We start from the raw sequence: 22907 nt of genomic DNA, 5'->3' as shown, positions 1-22907 counted from the left end.
TTAAAACTCTGATCCTAGCTTTCAAATCCCTGCATGTCCTCACTCCTCCTTATCTCTGTAATCTCCTGTGGCCCTAATATCCTTTGAAAAATCTGCGCTTTCCCTAATTCTGTCGTCTTGTAGGCCCTCAATTTAATTGCTCCACCAATGGTGGCCATGTCTTCAGTTATCTAGGCCCCAATCTCTGGAGTACCCTCCCTATACCTCTCTACACCTGTATCTTGCTTTCCTACTTTAAGACACTCCTTAAAACCTATCTCTTTGCCCAAGCTTTTGACCATCTGATCTAATATCTCCTTATGTGGCTCGATGTCATGTTTTATTTTAGAATGCTCCTGTGAAGGGTCTTGGGATATTTTATTATTTTACAGGTGCTATATAATGTGAGGGGACTAAGAACTCACTGTATATTTTTATAAAATCTATATATATATCCTCATAGGTATTATTAAAATTTTAAAAACTGGATGAAGACTTTTAAAATGGCTGAATCTATGTCTGTCTGTGGCCCCTGAACAAAGGAAGCCACTTGGCAGTTTCGGAAATCTCACACTTTGTTATCTCCAAGGAGCTACTAACAATCCCCCATGGGCTGCACAGGCCAAATTCAAAGACAGCTATAAGATGGCCATCTGCATTTCATAACCCAGGCTGGCCAAAAGGAGTCTGCTCGCCTACTAAGACAAAGGGCCCCGTAATGTTCCTTTCAATTCTTAACGTTTGAGACATTTAACAATCTCGGGGACCCTGATGAAGGATACACATCCTTTATCAAAGGCAGTGTGGAGAGGTGGAAGCCATGTGACATGGGCCCCAGGCTTGTCAAACCAGCAATATTACCCTGCTGAACTGGAAAACTCAGTCTGCTGTTTACCATCTAACTGGCAGCCTCCCAGAAAAGGAGCACTGCCCAGATTGAACACCTGGCCCCATCTACACTGCTTCCGCTGGAACTTCTGTACCATCACCAACAAGACTGATTCATCTCTGCATGCCTACCTCATCATGTGAAGCCAATGCTACTGGAAAAGTGAATTAAACAGCATCAGTTTTCAACCCACTGACCTCCATGAAGGAATGCCTCTTTGGATGTTGAGTCTGGACTCTGGAACCCACGTGAAACAATATTTCCTTTCTCTGTGGCCTCTGCACTTAAATGTTTCCTTTCTCTATCCCTTTCTTTACTATCTGGAGGTGAGGGGGACGTTGCAAAACCTCTTTTCATGTTTTGAGTGTATGCAAATAAACTAACCCATGTGTCCAGTGTATAATTATTGGGGTTATTTGTTTACTGAAATAGATTGCCTCACACTCACTGACGCTGAATCCCATTTTACCCTAGGCAACTCTGAATGCAAGTTGCAATCTAGTTTTAAAAATAACTTTGTAGAAAGGAGATGGGAGTAATGCTTTCAATCATGAGTTCATCCTATTTCGAGTTTGTTGTGGGGTTATTAATAGAAAATTGGATCACGCCAAAACTGAGGGGTTTTCTCTTTCAAAAGGTTAAAAGAACATTTTGCACTGTGCAATATTAAAATGCCCAGAATTGACAGGGGAATGATATGTCCTTGTTCCATATTGATATCAAACTCAAATTTTATTTTTATAAACAATATTACACAGTAGTTACAGCACAGAATCAGACCATTCGACCCAACTGGTCCATGCCAATGGTTATGCTCCACACAATTTTGCTTTTTATCTCAATGTCCAGGTGGGAAGAACTTATCCAGCTCCACAACTCTTCCTCAGCACAGAGCTCACTTCTGTCCGGTGTATAATTACTGGGGTTATTTGTTTACTGAAATAGATTGCCACACACTCGCTGACACTGAATCCCTTTTTACCCAGGCAGCTCTGAATGCAATTGCAACCTAGTTTTAAAAAGAACTTTGTAGAAAGGATGGAGTAATGCTTTCAATCATGAGCACTGTCCCTTACACTTACTTATTTGTGGAATCTCCCCTTCCTGTTAAGGGCCATTTGGACAGTGACAATTGCATATGGGAAATGTCACAATTCGGTTACTAAGTACAGAGCAATTTAAGCATGTTTGTAAAAATTTCCTTTGGTAAGTATTTCTAGTGGAATCGCGAAATCCATTCTTTTTAAGCCTGTTCACAATTTGCTATGGGTAATGCCGGTCAGAGGAAATTATTCTGAAGCAATTTTGAATGTTGCAGCAAGAATGTTATTCCCTGAATGTTATTTCATGATCACGAAACAAAATTTATCGAATGAAAAACACCTACTAGAAGCAAGGAATAAACAATAGTTAAATAATTATGAAACGTTCCCCCACATATTTCTCATGAATACTGGAGGTATATATTAGTTATGGTGTCCATGACACAAGTGGTTTGTTTTTTGTGCCTCATGTGAGTCAGTAATCCAGTGCAAAAATAGAGTTCAAAATGAACCGTTATTCACTTTCCTCTCAGGCTGTCTCTGTAGTTCTGTTTTAGTGGGGGCTGTGGAGTAACCCATATTGTGATAAAGGGGGCACTTTTAACCCCACTTTCCCCCTCATTGGAACTGTGGTTAAGATTGGCCGAGTTGCATCTTTCCCACTCGGCGATGCTTTATTTTTGCTGACTTGGATTACGTTTGACAACACAATGTGATTTTTACAATGACTCTAGGAATACTAACTCTCCAGAGAAACCTGGTGGAATCCAGCAGGGAGACCAAGTTACATAAAATATTTCAGTACGATTCCTTGGGGCCAGGAGGAGCAGAATTCCTTTCGGCTCCAGCCTTCCCGCTTCCTCCCCACCTCAGTGTCTGTTTGGAATCATCTCTCCTGCCCCCTCAGCACCTACATTATGACAAGGGCCATTTGCTTGACATAATGTCCTCAGTGGCAGTTGCCAATCTCAATGCCATTCGAACTTGCCTCAAGCAGAGTTTGATTAACAAGAGGCTCAGGCGACTTCCCAACCCCCCACAATTCCTCCCACCCCCCCATACCCTCCTGACTCACTGCACACATATTCCTCTCCGTGTAGACGTGTGGATTGTGGATGATAGCGGTACAATGGCTGACTTACTGTCATCCAACAAGATGTAGCATTTCTGTTGTATGCTATGAACAGCTGTGGGTAGCTTTGACACACAGAGCCTGTGAACAGGATCCCTCGTTTGCATACTGAATACCAGTAATCTTTTTAACTCATTGCACATGACTGACAAGCCAAGCCTCCCAGATCTGCGGCAAAGAAATCTGTTTAGAGGAAGGAGATTTATAATGTTCCTTTTTAGCTAAGGAGGGCACTTCTGCCCAATGGAATTATTTTTGTTGGACAGTGGATGACATTTAATATACTGGAGGTGCATATAAAGTACCTCTGTGCAGTTGTTTGAATCTCAGATTGATGGTGTGCATTAAAAACAGAACCAGGATGTCCTTTCTACTTTGTACTCCGCTTATAAGATTTCACAATATTTACATTTTAAAAGCGACTTCAAAACCCAGATCCCACCACTGTGTCTAAGCTGGCTACTCAACTCCAACTGTGTTCCCAAGTGAAGTGAATGCTGACAAACACCTTGACCTATTGGAAAGACCTGCTGCATTCTCAGGGACTGATATTAGTCCCGGTTGTAACAGCCCAACACAGGAGAGCACTCTGTAAAGCTGCTTCACTGTAGACACACCAGTATCGCATTGCAGCTCTGGTGTGCTTATAGCTTTTTTTTGTTGGTAAAGTTAGTGCATCTCCCTGAACTCTTTTATTTTGATCTGAGGCACCTGCTGCATCTCCCCGTCAGCCAAAACTCCATGGCTTTAATAAATTGATTCCCAACTTGCATGATAGCTCAAGCAATTCCAGCATTATTAAGAATAATACATTGGCCTGTTCTAACCGGCCCAGAAAAATAAAACACACCAATAACCTCACTGAGGCCTCCGCTACTTATGTCAATGGGTCGCTGAACATACACATCAACAATCCTGGGCTAGATAACTGATTGATGCACAGATGGTTAATCTGAGCCCGATAGTAGTAGAGGTACTGCAGTTGACCTCAGTGCCATTTGGTTAGTAGCGGGAAAATCCCAGGTTTGCCTGGTCATTACTTTGCAACTACTGCTGAAAGTGTGCATGTGTGAACTTTAGGTGAGAGGGATTGACTGTGATGTCCTAGGCAGTAATATAGCTATAGTCTCATATGGTGAAATGCTAGCTGGACAAACATAGCCTAGACTCACATAGGATGAAAAGTTAGCTGCTTGAGGTACTGGGCAGTTGGCAAGGTCTCTGGAACAGTATCTCAGCAATGTCATGGGTTGGAAGGGGATGGGGGAATGTTACAGTGGGAAGGGAAAAGTAAGAAAGACAAAGATAGAGCTGCAGTGTCCTCATTGTGTTTTTTTTAAAAAGCTCTGGAAGAACCAACTTTGAAATGTTGACTGTAGCACCAAATCTGATTTCTCATTTCATCTGATCTCGCACCAAACCTATGATAACACCTAACCTGAAGTGACAGTATGTCTGATCATAGCACCAGTGTGTTGACTGCTGGGAAAGGTTTTTGCTATAGGATTTTCATTTATAACTTCTGAATTTTTCTCTGTGTGATTGCGAAGACATTGCTGATGGATGAGCGGGACTTGATGTGAAATTGGATCCAGGTATCAGAATCTTAAACCAACTGAACATAATGGAAGAGGCTGGCCAAAGAGCACTGGACTGGTCCATCTGGGTGCTATCAACATTGCATGCTTGCTTGTGCTCTTGTACAGAACTTGTGGGTGGGGACTATTGATGTAATGTAGAAGTGAACATGCATATGATATATGATCAATCTGATATATATCATTGCTTCTGCATACTTTATGAAATTCCACAGTCGCAATGCCTTGTAAATTCATTGTCCTGATGATAAATTCCTCATATGGTGAACAGTCAGAACCCGCAGCTATGCTATACATCAAGTGTGGCCAGCCCACACATGAGACACTGAGTTCTACAGAGCCTGTGCTAATGTGCTTTATGGAGCTAAGCAACAATCGAAAGAAGGAGATTGGGTGCATGAAAATAGAGATGACCCAGGAACTATCACTGTTCTTCATTCAGGACAGGCTCTCCTACATGTGAGAATAGAAGATAGATAAATGACCAATGAGGAGATGGTCAGAAGCCAGTTGCTGAATGAACATTTCCTTGGACTTACAGGACTTGATCCAGCTGTATAAAATTCAACTTCCAATACTGAAGAGTTTTTGATTTGTTTATTGTTGTTTGATAGTCCCTGTGAGGTAAATGTCGAAAAGAATTGAAAGCAATTTATCTAATATTATTTTGGTAATCTGTTAAGATGGTGTCTATTTGCATGACCCTTTGCCAAATACTGTGGGATGTGAGAATGCAGCATTAATAGATTAGCATATCCTACAGTGTTGGGAAAGTGAAGGCAGACTGTGATCTTTTTTGCAATTTGGGAAAGACTCCTAACCCTCCAATAACACTTCCTTGTTGCAACTGGTGCTCTTTAGAAGCAAACAAGGCAGAGCTTCATTGGATAGTGGGTAACTGTCATAGACGGAGCTTAATTCTCCTATTGGAATCAATTGGAATTCAGCAATCACGGAAATGTTTGCCCCCCCAGAGGCAGGATGCATGACTATTCCACTCACTTTGTTTATCACTCGGAGCTTGAGAGTGTGCAAATGGTCGTGTTATTGTTTATTTTATAAACTTGTATGCTGCTCTAGGCTGACTGAAATCTGAGTATGTATCTGTGCTCCCAAAAGAAAGTTCTTCAAGTTAAATCAGCGAAGTGGCAAACCTGTTTCTGTTTGTGAGGCTGGGCCATGTGACTAACCTGTGTAACTGCTCACATCCAGAAAGAAACAAGGAAACTGATCTTGCAAAGAGGTCATTTGGTGTAGCCCAGAATCGCTTATAAGCCTAACCTCATTGCTTTTCAGATTGCAAGGGAAGGATTCCCTTTAAAAGGGCAGAGAGGGGGCTTATAACTCAATTGCTAAGTGCACAAATCAATCTAAAATTGAGCCGACAGCCCAGGAAGGTTCCAGGCTCCACGGAGTTTGCTGATCTGAAATTGGCAGAGATGCTGCTATTAGTCTCAGAAGCTAGTCTTAATTTTCCTAGTCTTCTGTGCCTTAGGAAGTGCGCAATCTTCCTGACCTTGATTGGTATCCAGCGACTCATGATGGAAAGTTCACATATGTGAACTTTGAGTGAGAATGGGAATCGATATTCTGTGGTGTTCTGCTGTGATCAAATATCCCACTGATGCCCCCAGCTAGGTTACCACATGAAGAATGTGGGGCATTTGAGTGAAATACAAGAGAGCATTTTACACTCATCAGTTACATCCAATAAAAGAGAAAAATTTAAAAATCACATTTCTGATCCAAAGGGAACACAGTTGATAAAGGGCATCATTGTTGGACTGGCAGACCCACTGGATTGGCATGCTATCCACAAATATTCACTCCCTCCACCATGACGCACAGTGGCTACAGCGTGTACTGTCTACATACCAAGGCTCCTTCAACAGCACCTTCCAAAACCATGACCACTACTATTTAGAAGGACAAAGGCAGCAGATTGATGGGAACACCACCACCTGGAAATTCCCCTCCAAGTCACTCATCATCCTGACTTGGAAATATATCACTATTCCTTCACTGTTGCTGGGTCAAAATCCTGGAACTCTCTTCCTAACAGCACTGTGGGTGTACCTGCACCACATGGACTGCAGCAGTTCAAGAAGGCAGCTCACCATCACCTTCTCAAGGGCAACTAGGGATGGGCCTAGCCAGCGATGCCCACATTCCATGAATGAATGAGTAAACAAAATACATCATTGCTTCAAACATTTGGATGAATATTCACTATGGGCTGAATCTTCCATGGAGTGGTAATCATCGTCAGATTGCCACTCTGCTCCTATTTACTTACCCTACACTGGAGCTCCGCATTTCTTGCCCAGACTTCCACTCCCCCGTTTTACAGCATTAGCTGCCGTTTATGGGTGAGTTTAAATGCCCTAAAGCCACTTTGACAAGCTAGGAGAGAAGCTAAGGTGTGTAAGGTAGGTGGGTAAAGGAGTAGGATGGGTCAGGTGTTCGCAGTGTTGGGGGGGTGTTGGGAGTGTAGTCGGGAGGTTGGGGGGATTAGTTGGGCTGTGGGGTGGTAGTCGTTCAGAAGGAGTAGTTGAGGGGTAATTGGAATATCGGGGATGTAGTCAGAGGAAGTGGGGAGATGTGTGGTGAGTAGTAAACTTACCCAAAAGTTAGAGCTGGTTTTAATCCTTCTAACTTTTCCTGGGTAACCAAGTCTACTAAGTGAGTTGGAACCATTCGAAGTTTCCAACTTTTAATTGGAGTTTTGGAGGGTTTCAGAAACAAAGGAATTGCCCAGTGGAAGGTCAAACATTCCAGGCAATTCCCTTGCAGTCCTTGCGTGGGGACTTCCGAAAGGCACCTTCCAGGGTACGACCCTCCGGAGAACGGAAGGCCCATGTATTATTTAACTTGAGGTGCATCCGTTAATATCACTGATAGTAGTTTCTAAACTATAACAACTTCAGTGGCTAAAACTTTTTAAAAGATATAAAAAAAAGTTATAAAAATGCCTTGATATTTTAGATGTATTAGGAAAGTACGTGGCCCCTAATTTATGTTGGTTGTAAACCCTCAAACACTGTAGCGATCTAGTTGCTACATTCATCTTACCTTTTGTTAAAACAAAACCCCTAAGCTTAGACACCCTCCCACACCCAGGCAATCATTTGCAATTGGGCAATTTCCTTTTTGGTGAACATAATAGGAAGTATGCCCCCAATGTTTCTGCAATCCTCTAGCCCATCCAGTGCATGGTGAAAAATATTTATAGCCCTAGGGATAACTAAATACTAATGAAGGTCAAGTCTGTCATTCAACCTTGGCTAAAAGCAAAATACTGTGAATGCTGGAAATCTGAAACAAAAACAGACAATGCTGGAAAAACTCAGCAGGTCTGACAACATCTGTGGAGAGAGAAACAGAGTTAACATTTCGAGTTCGTAAGTACTAGTATTTTGCTTTTATCTTAGTGTTTAATTCACTGCCACTTCTCTTCCAGGAATGCCTACCTTGGAGAAGAACTGCTCTTCTCTCCGACAGGATTTCCGCTTGTCTCTTTTGCCCTGTTCACCTTCATTGCTTTCCATTTCCTTCTTGGTGTTTGATAAGACATTTACCAAAACTCTCTTTCACAGCCATATTTCCTTGCTCAGCGACTGTCTCCATCTTCGACTTACCCCATGTGGAATCCAATGAAGTTCCATCCCTCATGTTTCGAACCCACCCAGGATTGCAGGTATCTCCGGGACATACAACGTTCCTCGGACTGCTGTTCTCATCGCATTCTGAGATCCACACTCAGTGCCATGCGCCGTCATATGAACACACTCAACCTCTCCCTCCAGCAGCGCTGATTTGGCTGTTCTGTGCTGTCCTGATCATTCATTGCATGGCAGTGAGATTCTTGAAACAGCACCATCTGAAAACAGAATTGGTACTCTCTGCCTTCACTCTCAGGGTGAACTTGGATTTCCATAATGACTTTGAATGTATATGGGTAGAAATTCTGACATGCAAACACCGTAAATGAATGCTGAACGTACTTGCTCTACATTCCTGTGTGCACTTTCTGTACACAGGTATTAACCCATTTAAGACAACCGGTTATAACAATGGGGGTTAAAGGCTGTGTAGCAATAGCGCAAGCAGGAATGTAGGCTGAATGCATGAAATCTTCATGCAAGGATTTTGACAATTGAGACTTCTATCATGTAGCTTTCAAAATTTTAGTTTAAATCTTTATCCCACATTATTTTACTCTAGGGGAATGGCAGTTCCATGGTTATGTTACTGGATTAGTAATCCAGACGTCTAGACTAATGATCCTGAGGTATGAGTTCAATCCCACCATGGCAGCTGGGGAACTAACCTTCATTAACTAAATCTTGAATAAAAAGCTGGCGTTGGAACGATGACCACGTAACTACTGGATTGTTGGAAGAACCCATCTCATTCACCCTAGTGTCCTTGAGGGAAAGAAATCAGCTGTCCTTACCCAGTCTAGCCCATATGAAATGTGATTGACCCTGCCCTCTGAAATGGCCAAGCAAACCATACGATTGTATTCAAGAAGGTTGCTCACCACCACTTTCTCGAGGGTAATTGGGGATGGACAATAACTGCTGGCTTTGCCAACCACACCCACCTGTGAACAAGTGAAAAAGTGATGTAATGTTGCAAGACCAATTTCCCATTACAAGTTCAATTTTGTCATAGGAAACACATTCAGAAAATAGCTTTGTGATATAATCTTTAAAAAATTATTAATTCACGGGATGTGGGCTTTGCTGGCTGGGCCAGCATTTATTGCCCATCCCTAGCTGCCCTTGAGGTGGTGGTGGTGAGCTGCCTTCTTGAACCGCTGATGTCCATGTGGTGTAGGTACACCCACAGTGCTGTTAGGGAGGGAGTTCCAGGATTTTGACCCAGCGACAGTGAAGGAACGGCGATATATTTCCAAGTCAGGATGGTGAATGACTTGGAGGGGAACTTACAGGTGGTGGTGTTCCCATTTATCTGCTGCCCTTGTCCTTCTAGATGGTAGAGCTCATGCGTTTGGAAGGTGCTGTTTAAGGAGCCTTGGTGAATTCCTGCAGTGCATCCGTTATTTTGCAATGAGTAAATGCACTAAGGGAGGTCTTGTGACACGTGGGTAGTGTCCCTGCCTCTAAGCCACAAGCTCTGGGTTCAGGCCCCACACCAGGACTTGATAACCAAGGAAGGTGTGTTCATAACGCAGCCAAACAGGTTTAGTATCAACGTGTAAGTCCTTCCAACTTACACCAGTAGGCGATAAGAGTGGAAGAGATTTCTAGTCAGCCATGTGATATAAAGAAGTTGGAGCCTTTACCATCACTATTCATAGCTCCAGCCTACGACCTGCATGTAAAAGTGTATGTTGCCACAGGAACTTGGATCTCTTGGGCAGCTGGTTGGCTCATTTGGCTGTTGGCCGGTGTAGATCAGATTAGTGCCAACAGCATGGCATTTGATCCCCGTTCCGGCTGGGGTGGATTTGGGACCTGCCTCCTTGCCCTGCCCGTGGTGGAGGTTGTGGCGCTGCGGGTTGGATTTGCCTTCGGGTAGAGAACTGAAGAAGAAGAAGCAGGAAACGAAGAATGCATTAAACAGATAACAGAATGGAAAAAAAATTTGTTTTATTGTCTCTACCATTCATAACTATTATGGATATATAGAAGTTGAAATTACTCTTAATGTGCTAGTCCTCTCCTATGAAATTCCCCTCTACATTCTTTAAATACCTGCAGCAGTCCTTTTGCTTTAACGTTTATATCTTCTGATTGACAAAGTTTATGTATGAATATTTAGTGCACTCATGTTGTATTTCTGTGTACCATTTTGAACACTATAGTGACTATTTGGGCAGGATTTTCCCATGGGCTTTGGACCTGATGTCAGGACCAAATGGGGGTCCAGAGCCTTCGCTTGCCCATAAGAAGGTTGGCACCGCAATCTTTCTGGAGGCGGCCTCCTAATTGGCTGCCTCTGTGCTTGTGGCCTTATTGAGGGGGGCGGACGGGCTGGCTAGCCTGAAGGGCCAGTCGGATCCTGCATTGAAAGATCAGCAGCCGCCTTGCTGAAGTATGTAGGAAGGCATGAGGCTCCTCCATTTCTGCTTGCTGGCTACAAAAGACCCAGGAGGGGGGAAATCCCTCACAGTAACAGGCACAGCTGCGGTTATGGCTGTGCCTTAGCAGGCATCTTCCACTTTGACTGGAACCTGTGACTCCGATAGACCCCAGGCTGCTGCAGGGAGGTGACTTCTATCGATCTGGTGGCATCCACATGCAATGGGGTTGGGGGGGGTGGGGGTGGTGTTGTGTTCAGGTCTCCACTACTGGCAAAATGCCAACAACCTCAGACCATCACCCCTAATTGGGGAATTAACTATGTAAATTGGCTACTCATCCCTGTGGTGCAGAAAGCTGCTCTGGGTTACTGCCCTCTCTATTTCCCCTGCGCCTCCTCCCCCACTGCCTCCAAGCTCGCTGCTGTGGGGTTGGAAAAATTCAACCCTTTTAGTAATGCATAGAAGAAAGTGGTGTAAGCATGTTAAGGGTACAAAGCTGTACTCTGCTTTTTTTGAAAAGTGCATCTCCAAATGCACTCAAATGGCACTGAAAAGAGTTTCGCAGGAATCTGGGAATGGACTTGCCCCAAATACCACTGAGAATAATTTCAACTCTTAACTTAAAACGTTGGTATTAAAACAAATGAATATGCATATATAAACGTTTACATCACTTAGATTAAAATAAATTAACCCTTAGACTGCTATCACACTCTGCAAAATAGTAAACACAAGCTTTCTGTTGGGTAATGGTGTACATAGATTAGTAAGTATTCGACAGATCACCATTAAAAATGTACTAATTTTTTTCGATATTTTCTCCTAAATTGTCCTCAGTGAACAGTAAATTACTAACAAGGGATCCTCACTGCCTTTGGCATCAGTTCTCAGGTATAAAATTCCAAATTTTCTACTTTGAGCAGTTAGCCAAGTTAGGTTTTGGGTAAGTGCTGCATTTACTTAATTTCGTGCAATGCATGATTTACCCTAACAATAAACTCCAGTATCCTCATGAGCTATGCTTCTACACAATCCTGGAAAGTATCTCCCTGTTGCACATCTTGTTAATCCTAATGTATTTTTAAACCTCCCAGGCCAATATTTTCTTTCTCTTTTAGGCTCCCGTGTGTGAGAGATGTTGACTTTGACAGGAACTTGAGGAGGTGGCAGTGTAACAAGTAGGAGCTGTGATAGGTCGCTGACAGGTTGACAGTTAGGTGCTTATAGTGACAAGAAACAGTGCTAAACGGCTACAGAATGCAAACCATATTCCCCCCTGCTAATCCAATATTCCCTTTGATCACAACTTGGCTGAATGGGATGTACCTTTAGTCTAAGCACATTACTTGGTGCTAAGAACCAACAAAGCTGTTTATGATTTAAAGTGACTGCCACTAGACCAGGTTCCAGCTCTACTGCAGCTTGAGAAACAAGCCACTCAAGGGGGTTCAATTCAGTCAAGTAGCACTTGTTAGTGCAATGCTTCAGCTACAACCTTTGAGACAATCGATGTAAAAAGACCAGGTATCTAAGTGCATTTTGCTAAGGTAAATTTATCTTCCAGTGGAACTGACTGCTTTTATCTCTTCCATACCGTGAGATTGGAAGGCTCTGGTTAGAGAGTTGACCAATGCACAGTTGCCACACTGTTTAATGGGCTACCTACAGTCTGCTTGGGGTGGATTGTCTGATGCAAAGCACCATGTGCCTTCAATGAATATGCTTGTTTGCATATTGCTCCTGCCAAGTTAGCTGTCTTTAAATATCAAAGTGCAAATGTAATTTTCGTCCACGGATCACTTAAGCAGGACAAGAAAACCCACCCAGACCACCTAATGGCCCCGCTTTCGTTTGCCACTGCAAAAATGTTACTTTTTTAATTTAATATCATAAGCAAATTATTAATTCATGCCAAAACAAAATGATACTCATTTTAATATTCTAAACAGTAATACTACAAAGAACAGGATTATTTAAAACATTCTAATGTATGTTATAAAATAATTGCAATAATCTTCCTCTAAAAAAAATTTATCTTACAACTATATTGAACAGAATCAACAGTAACATAAATTTTGCATATAAAACTACATTGTTGTTGCGCAGGCTTAAGATGGCTTGTGCCAGTCACATGGAAGCCAATTTGGTCCGTGTGGTATCAGGTGAGTGTTGGGGTGAGGTTTCTGACCTGTTCTCTTGTACGACCTTAGCCATGGGGTAGCACGTCACTGACTTGCGTTTTGAAACAGCCTGCCGCCCACATTTCGAGAACTTTGCTCGATAATAGTAATAGTGCCCTTTTGCAAAACAGCTGTACCCGAGCTGTGGAACGGAAAACGTGATACACATTTTAAAATGTAAAAAGTGAGTGCGTACCCAGGCAATGTCCTAGTAATGCCTGTACGAAATGTAACAGGGTGGATGCACAGCAGTCTTGCAACTGAACAGTGTTCTGACTGTTTTTCGACCAGGCACAATGGCTTAGAATCTTGAGTGCATTTACAAACAGGCACATGGGAATGTGCCGGTTCAGGGCACATACCCGGTGGGCGCGGCTGCTTATCCCTGTTCACACGATCACGGGGACAACATGAAATTATTGATGCCAGCTCATTATAAAGGCTCAGGCTTGGAACCAATCCTATTCATTGGCTGTGCACCGGTTGGAAAATTGGGCTTGATTAATACCACTTAAAGGCATTCAGTATCTGCTCAAAGGGAAGGTGCGTTCTAGTGGCAGACAAGGAGGAAGGCATCTGAAGAAACACATAGGTACAAGATCTGCCAATTAGGCCCTCGGGTTCTCTGCTGCTGCTTTGGAGGCCCTGGTCCAGGTGGTAGGCAGAATGAGGGAGACCCTGCTTCTCTCAGGGAGGCAGAGTGTCCTCCAGGTAACTCCTTCACCACCTAATGGGAACAAGCAAATGAGGAGGTAAGTGCCAGAAGGCATGGCTGCAAAGCTGAAAAAGGTACAGCAACCTCACCAGGATTGTTACAGTGATAATCCTTCTCTCTTACTTTAAGCTCAGACCTCCACCACCTCCAGCCTCACGACTCACAGTATTCTCTTCTAGTACACTCCTAGAATCGAACCACGCCTACTCCTACTCACACATTCTGTACTTCCTACTCTCACCACTACAGCAACCCTCACTCTCGCACATCTCACGCTTTACATATCACATACAACCAGGACAGTCACATTCACTAAATATCTTACAAGAGTGCTACAAGAGCGCTGTCTTCTTTCTTCCCAGAGAAAATTGCACACAACTTGCAGCAAGAGGCCAAGAGGAGTCTGATCCTGTCTGCACGTCCTGTCCTCTATGGAAGACAAGGTGCTAGCTGTCACATGTAGGGGAGCAGCATAACTGTGGCACGTGGCAATGCTGGAGGAGATGTCACACTGGGTTGTTTCACACTTTATCCTTTTTTATCCATTATATTTCTTTCTTACTGTACCTGATCAATTGCCATTGCTTTCGCCTGCCACACTTTGTGCCCTCCTCTTCCTTCATACTCAAAGCAAACCCTGGTCCCTCTTTTTTTAGTTCAGGTGCTGAATAGATTGAACACCCTCTGCCACTTTAGAAAGAGGGTGCCAACTTGACCCTACCAGGTCAGAGACTGGCACCATATGTACTTCAGTAGTTAGGCTAGGGGAGGATTCACACTAGTGGTGAATCATTGGCCACTAGTGTGCAGGAACTTAGGAAGGATGGGTGTGGGGGTTGGGAAGGATAGGATACCACAGTTGCCAGTTAGCTGGAGGGCAGGATTACATATTTTTCTTGCTGCAGAGGCCTCATCTTTAGACCTTGAGGACCCAGGCTACCAATGAATGTTCATGGTCATACATGAGGAAATTGGTTGATACACTGAACAGCTTGTGCACAATGGCTCAGATCATAGAGGAGTCCAGCTCCAACATGTGTTGGACAGTTAGTGAAAAGAAAGAAAAAACATGATTAAGTAAAACAGCTAACACAAGAATTGAGTTCTCACTAAAGCCATCTCTAAAAGGATGACATTTTATTTTGTTGTTCTATTTTTTTTTTGCAAATGGATTTTTTTTGTCAATCTGTTTGCTTGGGCTTTCGATTGTAAATAGCCTTGAATCTTTTATGTCACGTCTGTACAATTTAAATGCTGCAGTAAGGTTTTGTGACTGAAGAAGCTGAATTGTGTGCTTTTATTTATAAAATGGCAGATTGGTTTTCTAAAGCTTGTCCATTGTTCTGTTAATTAATGGAATGTTGGAAACGTTGACTTTGGGCTTCAGAGATTGTAGCCACTGAATAGGAGCAGAAATCAAAAGCTTTCATTAATACAATCTAAAGAAAAAGCTGTGAATTTATTCGTGTTTGAGGTAAACCACTTTCCAAACTCTGGGATATTTTTCAATCGAACTTACTGAGTGGCCATTCATTTCGACAGCCTTGTAACAAATGGAAGAGATTGAAAAAGTCATTTTTATTTTTAAAAAATGAGCTAAACTTTTAGTTGGTGTCAATGTCGATGAATGCAACCTGCTTTTCAAAAGTATTACCTAAAACTTAAATTTTGAATCGACGATGGTTATAATGGTGGAATATTTAATTCTAATAATTTTTATGTCGGATGATTAATGAACATTCAGAGGGCCAAGCAAGATGAAAAAAATGTCCATCATCATTAGAAGCTGCAGTTGGGTCTATTCTGCAGCAACAGGTGGTATCTGTCAGTACAACTCAAACCAATTAAAAGGGACCAGACAGTCACCACTGGGAGCACAAATCACTCACCCATAACTCTTTTGATAGATAGTAATAGTTTCCGGGACATTTAAGCTCTTAAAGAAAAAGAAATGCTGCTGCTTTGCCTTAACCTAACACATTTTTTTAAATCTACCTACAGGGTTGCAAAACTGACTGTCCCCTTCCCAGCGGACGGGAAGATATGGAGGATGGCTGCAGCCTGCATGTACCCATAGAGCTTGAGGATCGCTCCTGCTCCTCACTACATGTCATGTCACTGAAGCGAGTTGGCAGCTTATATTTGGACTGATTAAATCAAGATGACAAGTGTCCTTCTGACTTGTGTTGTGCATTGGATTAGAAAGTGATGATGCTATTGTGGAACATCTGTGTGTGGTGTAGAAAGCTCTTGAGTGTCTTTAAGGAAACAGATAAAGCAGATTGATAATGGGTCTTCTGTCATCATTAAAGGTGAAGCCCTTTGCTGCACCTAGAAGTTTGCGATCATTTGTAAGATCAGGGAGGTAAGCCTCCATTTTAGCTTCATCTCTGTTTTACTCAAACATATGATGCCAACAACAGCCCCATGAGGAATGGCATGTAGAGCTTTTGCTGTTAAAAGGTGTCATTAAAAATTATTTATCAGGCGTTTTTATCTAGAGTTTCATTGCTCTAGAAGTTAGCTAATGTCATAGTTGAATGAATTCTAATTATGAAGCCAAGTAGGAAAGAGTGTGGTCAAAGCATCACAGTTTAAAAAGTACAAATGAAATCATAAGACCACACATAGCTGTAGATTCCTTTAATAAATGAGGGTGATGCATTTAACCATCTTCAGCATCAATCAGGATTTGTCCTAATCGTTGATAGTAACTGAATGTTTGTCTTGCTCTTTAAGTAAGTCAATCATGTGAATCAGTTGTGTCGATAAGAATATGAAAAGCAGTGCTGATTCTTGTTGGAATTGTACGTAGAAAGTTGGCATTAGATCATTGTAAGAAACTGCAGGATGCACTAAATATTTGGCATAATAGTATGACAATACAAGGTTATCAGATATGGAAAGGAATCTGAATACTGCAAATATCTCTTAGTTAGAATTAGGTTTAATGTAGAGTGTCTCATTTCTGGAATAGAAATGCTGCAGTACTGGTGATATACTGACATATTGGGACAAATAAAATTAACAATTGTCACCATCTGCTTTTTATGTGATGGCAAAGGTATATCATGACAATTGTTGTCATTATGATAAATTAACAGGGCAATGTGAGTACTTGAAAATCACTGGGAATTGGTGAGATTTCTGGCAGGTCACAAAATTGCCACTTTCTTAGTGTCTTACTTCTAAAATTGATTGTACTGTGTTGTGATAATTCCTGTTTAAGAGCCTGATTTTGGTTCTATAAATGAGTGAAATTAGTGGTTTAATTCAAATAATTCTGTACTTGCACCAGATATTGTAGGTCCACACAAGCAAGCATGTTGATTATTGTAAAGCACAGCTAATTAATTATTTGTGCACAGATTTTCTATCCTATCATCTATTCTGTAAAATGTAATTTTGTCAGATGTGCTTTTTTCTCATCTATGAATGTTGATGTGGCCCAAGTTTCAAAAGGTAAAATAGACCAGACCTTTTTTTAATCCAAAGGTTTGTTAATAATGAGTAGGCACGATGTTAGAAATTGTTGATTAAACAAAAGACTGTCATGGCATAGTAAGATGTAGGTCTAATGTAAAACATAGTGGATGCTGGAAATCTGAAATTAAAACAGAAAATGCTTCAAATACTCAGTAGGTCAGGCAGTTTCTGGGGAGAGAAAAACAAAGTTAAAACTTCAGGCGGATGAACTTTCACCAGAACTCAAAGGTAAAGGTATAACATAAGACAAACAGATTCCCTGCAGAGTGAATGGAAATAGAAGGTATTTCATCTCAGCTCACTCTGGACTGATGCCTTCACTACCAGACAGTTTATAGACCAAGAGAGGTTTGAAAATATGGAGACAGGCAAAAACACAAGTGGAGGGTAAAATTGGAATTAATGGTCAACTGAGTTTCTCCAGTGATTGATTGAATTGCAAGATAATTATGGATGAGGCATGTTACTTGGCCAACTTTAATTCATCAATTCAGAGAGACCCTAACATTTCCCACAGTGCAGTATCCAATTATTTCAGTTTCTGATTCATTCTATTCTCCACATTTATTACTTTTTGTATGAAGAAAAATTCTGAGATCAATCCTAAAAGCACCTCTTACCGTTTGAATCATGTCTCCTAGTTCTTGCCTGACAGTTTAATTTAAAATAATATTCTGAATTATTTTGGTATACCTCTATGAGACACCCTCTCTAGATTGAAAAGCTCAAGGGGACAGTTCTGGTTTGCTGCAATAATCGGGCGAGCATTGTGATTGTGCTGCCTGCCAAATTAGACACAATGCTCAAAGTGTGGTCTGACCACAGCACGATCATTCGAATAGCTTCATTCCCTGTCAGCGCTGCATTAACTGGGGTGACCCCAGGTGGCAGGAGAGGATAAAATGAACCAGGGTTTTCTGGTACTTCCTGGGCATATATGTGTGTGGGCATCAGGTAAGAAGAGAATCAACTTGGCTGTGATTCTACCCAATGTGCATACCTTTGCATAGCCTGCTGATATATGAACAATGGCCCTTTGGATGAGGTACAGGAGGGTTCCGAGACACACAAAACTGTAACTCAACATGGAGTCCCAGCATTCGGGGAGGAGGGGAGTGAAGTCAAATAAACTGAAGAGTAAAACAATTACCTGTTATGCAATTAGGAGCAAAGAAAACTGGAAATACTAGAAATTTGATTAAGAAAGATAGCTTAATGCTGGAAGTGAATACCTGAAAGGTTAATTTTACCTTTCTCTTTCAGACTCTGACTGCATGGCCTGCTGTGTATTCCTGCCACTTTCTGGTTCAGTTTATGATTTCCAGCATTTGCTGTTCCTTTAACCTTTACAGAAAGTTTGGGAATCAGAAATAGTGTTGGCCCACTGCTTTATTTAAATTTTAAACCAAGATATGTTTAACTTCAAAAGATAACTCAGTTGCCATATTGATCATTGATAGCTAGGTGGAAAGATTTAATGCTTTACCAGGGAAAGGTTCAGCTCCCAGCTTCCACTTAAATGACAAGGTCAACTGTTACCTGTGGCAGCTATAAAAGAAGGTTGTGTACCCATCTTGGGGTTGTGCAGGGCAGTAACTGATTCCAGAAGTGCTAACTATTTATGAAATGAGAAGGAATGTTCAATAATTGTATATGTTAAAACACACTATGTGCTCAAATAGAATCCAACTGATTATTATAAATGGTTTTGTTACTATCCTATTCATATGTCAAACATGACAGCAACAGTCCAGTTGAAGATATTCTTAGGCAGACCATCTGAATTGAGGATGACTTGCTTCCAATCTAATTTGATGGATTCTGAGATGGCTGATAAGGCCAATGTGCGATCTGCAGACTCCGCCACGTGCTTGAAGAGTTCGGCAGATGAGTTGCTGGAGGTTTCTGCACACTCCGATGCCTCGACTTCACCTCTGCATACTCTCAATGAAGTCTCTCGATGTGTTTTGTGCCTTCCCGAATGAACCTCCTCCATTTTGGTCAGTCACAAGCCAGGGTCTTCCATGAGGCGGTGGAGATGTTTGATCTCTTCAGGGATAGTTTGAGGCCATCCCTAAAGCATTTCCGCTGTCCTCCTGGGAGTCTCCTGCCGTGACTGAGTTCTGAGTAGAGCAGTTGCTTCAGGAGTCTGGCGTCAGTCATACGAACAGCTTGACCCACCCAGTGGAGCAAATTTTGAGTGATTAGCTATGGCTGCGTAATAGCACTGAAGGTGGTGTTTGTGTGTGTACAGACAGAAAACAATTCCTTTACTAGGCAAAATGGAACCAAGTCAGTACAGGTTAATTACTTTTGACAGTAAACAATGCTGTTCAATGTTCATTTTGCTTTTAATTTAATTAAACCAAAAGCTGATGCACATATATGAAAACATGACAAAAGTTTTGGACTCAACAAGTGATATGCCACGCATATCATTATTTATTGAAATACTGAAAAATTCCATCAGTGTAAAGAAACTCTTGGCAAGAAATGACGTGACAGTCTGTCATTCCACTTATTATAGTACATTTAGAGTAATGAACCAAGTAACTGCACACTGAGTAGGAGTTGAGTGGTCTAAAGTCCAATGCAGCTGCAGAACATCAGCAATACATAGAAAGTACTGACAAGACAGAATGTCTGTTCACACAAAAGAGCACAATAATAAAACAGTAAAAGCTTAACATTATTTTGTGATTTCTGTGTCTGTTTATATTTACTACCAGGACTTGCCAGGTAAAACAATTACCACAGCTGTTTCTTATAACTCACTGTGTTGGGTAGTTTGAGAGGAACCCCTTGTTGGCGAGGCAATGTCCTTGAAATTGCAAGGTAGAACTGTTCTGATTGAATCTCTGGACAATGCACCCATATAATACTCTCCAAAATAATTGTAAACAACACAACAGAGAATTGGCTTCACAATGTTCTGTAAGACATCAGTAAAGGGGTTTCCTACAACCTGAAGCAGGCAGCTAAGAGTACAGAAAGGAGACAGTGTCCACCTATCTGCATTTTGTAGCAGACAAAGCTAGTTCAGTGCTTGTGTCCATTGAAGTATCACGGTTTTACATTCTGCACTGCAGTGAGACCATGGAATACAGAAAACATAAGCTAACTACAGTCTTTGGTATAGAACATACAGTTTACAAGACAATTTATTATTTAATGCAAGATTTCAACTTTAAATCTTTCCATTCAGCTAAAGATGAAGCCATAGTTCACATCATTTGCAGCAGATTTATCCTTTTTATTACATTTTCAGATTCGTACTATATATATATAATATATATTTAAATGAACTGTGTGATTCTTTTTAAGATATACGTTTGTCCCTGAACTGGCTGTAGCTGCTGATTTTCAAAAGGCGCTACAGTGAACAAATGCATTTGTTTGGCTTTGTTATTCTTGCTCTCTTACACAAAGATGAAACAATGAAGAAATAAATTAGTAATATAATTGTCTACAGTTTAAACTATGATGTACAATATAAACGGTACTATTCCAATAGCAAAGCCAACAGTCCTGAAAAAGAACTAATTGTTTATACAATCTCTACAAGTGATCATGTGGCCAAAGATCTGTCTGTTCAAATTAAAGTCTTAGTGAGATTCCCTTTTTGATTTTAGTGTCTCACGACATAATTAAGTACTGGTAAAAAAGTTACCGATCAAATATAATTAAGGAAATCATTGCTTTGCAATTCAGGTCATCACAGTTCTTTCCCACAGGAGCTAGTAAATGTAAACACCTTTGTTTGCTGAATTTACAGTATTAATACTTCAGTTATATTCTTCCGCATATTCAGATTCACAGAAATAAGGCAAGACTCACTTAACTGTGACATCACAAATTTAATACTAGTATGTTAAGTATTAAGAGTTGTGAATGTGAGATGAGTTTTTAAATTCTAGGTCAGTTATAATTTTATTCCCCTCTCTCGTTATTGTTCTGCAGCAGGCTTTGGTCTACTTCAAATAACATGTACGCTTTGGCTAAAAAGAACCTAATGGGTAGGTGAGGTGGTTGTCAAACTAATTGCTTGACAGATGGTTTCTTGCAGCCTTTTCAGGCCTCACACATAGATAGGCTCTTGTGATTTGAACAAGCAAATGGAGAGTGAAGCCAACTACAGGCAAGCCTTTTGATCCCCTATCAGGTACCACATCGATGATCACTGGGGACATAGCTTTGAGGAAGAAGAGGGATCGAGAAGGTTATGATGGCTCATTACTGTTACCAGATTTGCTTTGTATCCCACATGCTTTGAAATCTAAGGGTTTCTTAGTGCACTCGAAGCCCCAACTGTATTGCCATTAGTGCACAACTCCCATGCTTATTCTTAAATTTCCTGGAATTAATGGTCAATCTAAACAAATTGGAAACGATTGTGATATTAATTTGATCAGTTTGACAAAGTGAACTTCATATGAGTAAGCGCTTTCTTAAAGGCCTCACAGAGGTTTCCTTTGGGAGGTGGGGGATGGGGGGGACTGTGTAGCACAGGTGTGTTGGGTTCACAGTTATCAGATTCCATGGCAATACCCTGATGCATCATTCATGTAATGATAAACGGATCTCATTATGTTGTCCTCTTTCCATCTAGTGCACTGAAATGTTTGTTTTTTTTCTAAAAAAATTATAGTTGTTTGTTGCAGCTTAGAATTTCTGCTCAAGATGCAAAGGCCCCATGGATGTAGTTTTAGGCCCGTTTGGCATGCAGCATTTCAATGAGAAGATTGTTACAGGGTACATCTCCATTCAGATGCTTGTAGTAGAGGTATTCTTCGGCCTGCATGCTGATAGCCCGGATTTCTGGTAATCGCAGGAGAAGCTGTCCAAACTTGTCCGCTTGCTGAGGGTAGTTACACATCGTATAGTCTAGCAGTGCAGCATTAACTTGTTCCTGAACGCTTTCAACAAGGTGGTAGTTCTCCAGGTTTTTTACATCTGAAAGAAACATTTGAATCGTGATTAATAACTGATTAAAGCAGTCAGGAGATGAAGGATGAGGAGGAAGAAAGAAAGAGATGTGGGAAAAAGCATTTAATTTATAATTTGCAGCTGTAGTTTATTCCAATGATATAAAATAAAATACATCAATGAACGGTTTTTTTTAAGCAGCCACACTGCTCCTTAATGAACGAAGAGCAAATAAAATTATCCATGTTAATTAAAAATTGAAATGTTACAAATGCACAGCGTGTTAACCAACATCTTGGATAATTATATTAAGGTCTGTATTTTTTCACTGTCAAGGACTTATGAATTGTTTTCCTATTGAGAAGATGAAGTTATTAGTTTTCCTTTGTGTTTGTTAAAGAACAAACAGAGCACAGGGAAGTTAAGGAACATTTGGTATGACTTGCAATTGCTGGGTTAAGGTGTTTAACATTCAGCATGAGAAACCATGCTGGGAAATATTCTGACAGCTACAACATGACCAAGAACCAGCCCCCTTATCTGCTGCCTATATAGCCAAAATATACATAATACAACAGTTCTAATCCTTGATTAATTTACTGACCTGAGGTTGAATTAATATCCAAACCTTTGGCTGTAAATCGTGGTTACAAGCTGACAATGCTCTTGTTTCAGTTTGACATCTCTAAACGATCCTGAAAGCCTCTGACCTGTGCATGCACTGTTAATGAACCATCTGGTACACTCCAATAGCTCCTAAAATAATCTGCAGCACAAGCCTACGGACAGAGACTCTTCTTGACTGATGAGCTGTACGTAAATGAAGTGCATGTCCTTCATAAAGGACACTACATTGGAATACCCTTTGACCTTAGGCCTACATTGAAAAGCACATTTGAAATGTCCT

At 41.2% G+C, this 22907-nt stretch overlaps 2 protein-coding genes across 4 annotated transcripts in view; one reads left to right on the top strand and one right to left on the bottom strand.

Moving 5' to 3' along the window:
- LOC121289375 (adhesion G-protein coupled receptor D2-like) overlaps positions 1–16115 on the top strand; it is a 275259-nt gene extending 259144 nt beyond the window's left edge. Inside the window, exon 20 of the mRNA XM_041208753.1 lies at positions 15590–16115. Within this exon, the coding sequence (XP_041064687.1) occupies positions 15590–15739 (150 nt within the window). The 3' untranslated portion in view covers positions 15740–16115. The remainder of the gene's footprint in view (positions 1–15589) is intronic.
- Positions 16116–19482: 3367 nt separating this feature from the next.
- Positions 19483–22907, bottom strand: part of nr5a2 (nuclear receptor subfamily 5, group A, member 2) — a 189565-nt gene continuing 186140 nt past the window's right edge. For all 3 annotated transcript variants that reach the window (XM_041208469.1, XM_041208467.1, XM_041208468.1), the window contains one exon: positions 19483–22027. In XM_041208469.1, the coding sequence (XP_041064403.1) occupies positions 21780–22027 (248 nt within the window). In that variant the 3' untranslated portion in view covers positions 19483–21779. The remainder of the gene's footprint in view (positions 22028–22907) is intronic.

This window comes from Carcharodon carcharias, chromosome 16 (genome assembly GCF_017639515.1).
Source record: "Carcharodon carcharias isolate sCarCar2 chromosome 16, sCarCar2.pri, whole genome shotgun sequence".
Classification (NCBI taxonomy): domain Eukaryota; kingdom Metazoa; phylum Chordata; class Chondrichthyes; order Lamniformes; family Lamnidae; genus Carcharodon; species Carcharodon carcharias.
Note: the sequence above shows the minus strand (reverse complement) of the source record. Positions and strands in the feature narration are given on the sequence as shown.